The 5,639-nt window shown below is 26.3% G+C and overlaps 1 protein-coding gene across 1 annotated transcript; it reads left to right on the top strand.

The window, feature by feature from the left end:
• The first annotated feature begins 3,780 nt into the window (after positions 1-3,780).
• LOC107883031 lies at positions 3,781-4,490 on the top strand. The gene is made up of 2 exons (XM_029490922.1): positions 3,781-4,198; positions 4,256-4,490. Exons 1-2 carry the CDS (start codon positions 4,058-4,060, stop codon positions 4,457-4,459), a joined length of 345 nt encoding a protein of 114 aa, XP_029346782.1. The 5' UTR covers positions 3,781-4,057; the 3' UTR covers positions 4,460-4,490.
• Positions 4,491-5,639: the final 1,149 nt, after the last annotated feature.

The raw sequence follows: 5,639 nt of genomic DNA, 5'->3' as shown, positions 1-5,639 counted from the left end.
GTGTCCCACGAAGTTCTGACAAATGAAATAACTTGTATTCTAATCAATATTTTTTCATTTTTTTTTTTTTATATATTTAATTGACTATTGCACTATACGTATAATATAAACTTTTTTATTTTTATTTTTTTGTACAGAAAATAAAAAAATTTAAATTTGATTTAAATTTTTTAAAAGAAATTCAAAATAGCCAATTTATAAACATATTGAAAAAAATTGATTTAACGTTTACAGTATTTAATTAGAGTATTCCGTTAGCGACTTATTAATGTTCAAATATTTGTTAAATTTACTGCTACTGGGCAATTTATCAAAACCAGAAGTCAAAATGAACCGGAGATAACTAACTAAGATAGTAACCACGATTAAAGCCATAGAAGCATAGATAATATTGGAATAATAATAATAATAATAATCGTGATAGTACACAGTTTAGTCTGTCATAGTTACTATGATACCACAGAACTGTGATGATACTATGATACTATGGTACTGTACCATGGTACCATTCTGATCTGTGGTAGTATTGATACTACTATCAATCGTAGTTTCATCATAATATCCATGACAATTAATAATATATAATATCAATAGTCGTGTTTCGTGCTTAACCAAAATATGTAACCTGGTCACATTATATGATTATATTTTTGGTAACAACTTTTGGTTTCAGGTACCTAACTGATAATGTGTAACCATCAAAATGAAATGGTTATAGCAGTTATAGGTATTCATAGACTAAAAACAAAATAAACATAAGTACATAACATAACAAGTAACAACATATTTTTGTGATGAATTAAGTTTGCTAATTAATTATTATTTTAAAATTTTATTTAGTACCAATTTACTGAACAATTAAAGTAATATAACTTAATATTTATTTTGAAGGAAAAAGGTACCCTAACTATTACTATAAATTATAATGTATTTTCAAAATGACCACCATGATTTGTTACACATTTTTCGTATCGTTGTAATATTGACGCAGTTACTGAATTCAACATTTGTACTGTTATGGCATTGCATGCTACTGTGATGCGCTCTTTCAAATTATCCAATGAAGTAGATTGTTCAGTGTAAACATGATCTTTTAAATATCCCCATAAAAAAAAATCCAATGGAGTAAGATCTGGAGAACGTGGTGGCCATTTCACAGGACCGTTTGTTCCTGTCCATCGCATCGGAAAACTATGGTTCAAATAATTTCTAACCACATTAGCATTATGTGGAGGGGCACCATCTTGCTGTAACCACATACATTCCCGAATATGAAGAGGGACATTTTCCAGCAATGATGGCAAAATGTTTTCCAGAAAATCCAAATAACGCTGACCAGTTAATGTTCCTTCATAAAAGTAAGGACCAATTAATGTATTATTTAATATACCACACCATACATTTGTGGACCATCGAACTTGGCACTTTGTTTCTCTTGTCCAAAATGGATTTGAATCATTCCAATAATGTGCATTATGGCGATTTACCATGCCGTTATTATTGAAACAACTTTCGTCAGTCCACAATATTTTGTTCAAAATATTGGTATCCTGGTCATATAAGCTAACTATTAATGATATGAATTGGAGTCTTCTTTCTGGATCCGACGGTTTCAACCCTTGAACGCAATGCAATTTGAACGGGTGATATAAATTGGTTTTTAATATCCGATGTACAGTTGATTTACTGACATCTGTTTGCCGAGCTATGGATCTTATTGATGCATGTGGTGTGGTACAAAATGCAGCTAAAACATCAACATTATGAGAATCATCTGCAGCAGTGTAATGTTTTTTCAACCTACAGCCATTTGGAAAGCTACCTGTACAACAATTTTTATTTTTAGTTTATTTAGTAAATTATTTTTAAAAATTTCAATGCAGTAGTAGCAGATGTAATTATTGTCTAAACGATACCTATTGATTAAAATTCATGTTTATTATACATATAATATTTCATTTTATTTTCTATTATATTATAGACTAAATTGTATTTTTTTTTTTTTTTTAAATAAAATCATGTTGGTCTTTATTTAATATTTTTTTAGTTTTTTACAAAATATCTGCTATGATAGATTGTAATATTAATTCCATGATAATATTTGATGAAATTATTTTCTAAACGATAGGTACTTATTAATTCAAATTCATGTTTATACATTTAATATGTAATTTTATTTTCTATTATATTATAGACTAAATTGTATTTTTATTTTTATTTTTTAATAAAATCATGTGGCTCTCAATTTAATATATTTTTAGTTTTTACAAAATATCTGCTACGAAAGATTGTAATTTGTTTGTAGGTACCTTCTAATATAATTCATAAAAATATTTATATATTTTGTCAATTATTAAAACTGAATTCTACCTGTTTGACGCAATGTTTTTTCAATGTTAATAAATGTAGCCCGTGAAGGTTGTCTTCGTTCTGGAAATTTTTCTAAATATTTACGAGAGGCATTTAATGAACTTTTACAACATTCGTAAAAAATAGCCAACATATCAGAATACTCTGCATTACTATAAATAGCAGGCATGATGCAATTAATTTTAATTACCAAATAAAATAAGTTCTTAAAGTCTCATTAGAAAATCAAATTAATAAAAGACAAAATGCAGTTTAAAAAAAAACTGGATTTCCAAAACCAAGATGTGAAACTTATCTGATCTTGATTGCTATATTATAAATAGTATATTTATTAGTTTTATCTAACTGGGAATTTTGACACTCAGTGTGATGTACACATATTTTTATAGTATTTCTTGTTCCATATCTTGTTTGATACTTGCATTGAAAGGTACACATTTCTTAGTTTCTACACACTTTCTTTGTTGATTATTTAACATTTAACTTAAAGTAGACTTTCTTAAAAATGGAAGTTTTTGAAGATGTTGGTGCATTATATAGTGAATATGTAAAAAATAATAAAGATGATGCTACTACAGAATTGGAATTTTTCAAGTCCGCATTTAAAGATGCAATGATTGAAATGGATAATATGAGACAGGTATGTAAAAATTGAAATTAACATGCACATCAATTTTATTTATATTCTGAAAATAATAATAAGAAACAATAATACACACATTTACAGCAATACCATACGTTAAGTGAGCAATTTAAAAATAAAAAAGTCGAAAGCAATTACTATGCTGAAGATGTGATACAGCTTCAAACTGATATTAAGTCACTCACTGAAGAACTTGTAAGTGACCAAATTTTAATAAATAAGGCAGTGAAGTTATAGCATTTTCATACTTTTTTGTAGATACTTAATATAACATATTCATTGCTAAATGAGCTTAAAATATGATTCAGTTAACTATGATTTTATGTTTTTATTGAAATAAATGCTACTTTGGCCATTTTTTTTTTCTTTTAATGCAATAATTCAATCATTTGTTGAGTTTTTTAATGCAATAACTTCACTGCCCTAATAATAAATAATGAAAAAAATTACATAGTTAGTATACAAGTTATTAACAAAATACAATTTTATTAGGTCACATTAAAAGTTCAAGAGAAGTCATACAAAGAAAAATATGTATGTTTAAAAATAAAAAAAAACATACTTAATATTAATTAATAATAAGTTACAATTTTTTTTTTTTATATATATTATAGGCTATACTTAAAACAAAAAATGAGATTTTTGAAGAAGACAATGTAAGTACACTCGTAAAAAAATTAATATTTAATTTAATAAAATAAGTAATGCTTAGCAAAAATAAATAATATTAATTACAAATTACAATACTTTTTTATTATAGTCGGCACTTAAAATCAAAAATGACGATTTAGAGAAAGAAATTGTAAGTACAAGCAAAATTATTTAAACAAAATATGCTAACTGTTATTTTTGTAGGAATTACTTAAACAAAAAATGGCCACTATGGAGGTGAAAGATAAGACAGAACATTATGAAGGAAAAAAAAAAGTAAAAATAAATGTAGTAAAATAATAAAAAAACATATCCAACACATTTTACTATATTAAAATTATTTAATTTCAGGAGGAACAAATTGTTCATGGCTTATCCTCACCTATTAACAATATGGGTAATTATGTTAAGAGAGATGATTTACTGCCTATCGAATCCAAGATTTCTTTTATAGAAAAACTTGTATGTTCAAAAATGGATAAACTAAAATTACAAGATGAGACAAGCAGTGAAGACACATCGAAGACGAATGATGTAATGCATTAATTTAAAATAGTTTTAACATCATCTTTATAATTTGTATTTTATTAGAATTGTACTGAATGGTGGTGTCCCAAGCACAGTCAATTTTTGGAAATTTTAAAGGGCATCAAAATTGGCGAACAAACTGTGGAAGATAAATATCTAATAAGGAAGGCCCAATCTAGATTTTATTATTGGACCCCAAGGTGTCCTACTCACAACCGAAAGAGAGGAGGGGTTATTCACTATCAACAACCTAAATGTTGGCCGTAAAATAGTAATGTTAAAAAAAAAAAACTTTAAATAAAATTACTATTGTAATTATTAAATAATAATTTGTTTATTTTTATACCTACTTAATATTATGTACTAAAAGGTAAGTATCTTAACAGCAACATTAACAAACTTATCTTAATCTAAGTAAGAAACTTACTTTTGGCCATTTACTAATTTTAATTCAATTCATTATACATATTACAACCTAGGTTCTTTCACTAATGCTACTAGTCAGTGGCGTGATGAAAGACTTTATTTGAGGCACGTACCTATCTCAGTTTAAAGGGTGTCCTGGAGACTAGAGGCATTTCACATATTATAATAATTTATTAAGTGTGTGAAGACTAAGCAAATCTTTCTCAGTTAGTATTTACGTAAATACATAATTACTTAAATAAGTATTTATAATTTATTACTTATATAAATTATTGTGCCTCATAAGTTAATGAAGTTTGCCACGCCACTGCAGCTAGTTGAAAAATCAAAAAAAATCAACATCTATTAATATAAGTTAACAATTTGTTGGCTAAATGTTCAAAACAAATAAAAGTATTATTATAATAATACTTAACGGATTGCAACTAGCAGAGTATTCATGTATAATACAATAAACTCCTAAATGTGTCAAACAATTTAACCATCATCGTAAGAAAAATAATGTCACATATGTCATGTAGAACATTTTAAAATATATAATGTGTATAATATATTAATATGTAAGTGTAATGTCTATTTTTAGAAGAATCATTGATTTTGTGTGTTAATTACTAGTCTGGCAATATGTAAACCTTAAAAGGGATTTAAATTATACTTAGTATTAATTTTCTAATACAAGATCTGCATTAGTTATTGTATGCATCACTAACAATACTTATTATACAATACAGATTTTTTTTTATAATACAATCAATGGGCCATCAGAAAATTAGCCATGGGCTGCGTGTTTGACATGCCCTTCTTACACTAAGATATATAAAGGGTCTTCAACCTAAAATCAAAGTGACAAATAACAATGAGTGTTAAATCATAATTTAATTTTTCCCCAATTTTATATGATAATTCTCTTTAATATTATGTCTCTGTTTGGTAGCATTTCTACATCTGATATTATATTATATCAAAACCTAATTAATCATTAAAATCAATTCAAATAATACCATCCATAGTGACCCACTTG

Source organism: Acyrthosiphon pisum, chromosome A2, assembly GCF_005508785.2.
Source record: "Acyrthosiphon pisum isolate AL4f chromosome A2, pea_aphid_22Mar2018_4r6ur, whole genome shotgun sequence".
NCBI classification, from domain to species: Eukaryota; Metazoa; Arthropoda; class Insecta; order Hemiptera; family Aphididae; genus Acyrthosiphon; species Acyrthosiphon pisum.
Note: the sequence above shows the minus strand (reverse complement) of the source record. Positions and strands in the feature narration are given on the sequence as shown.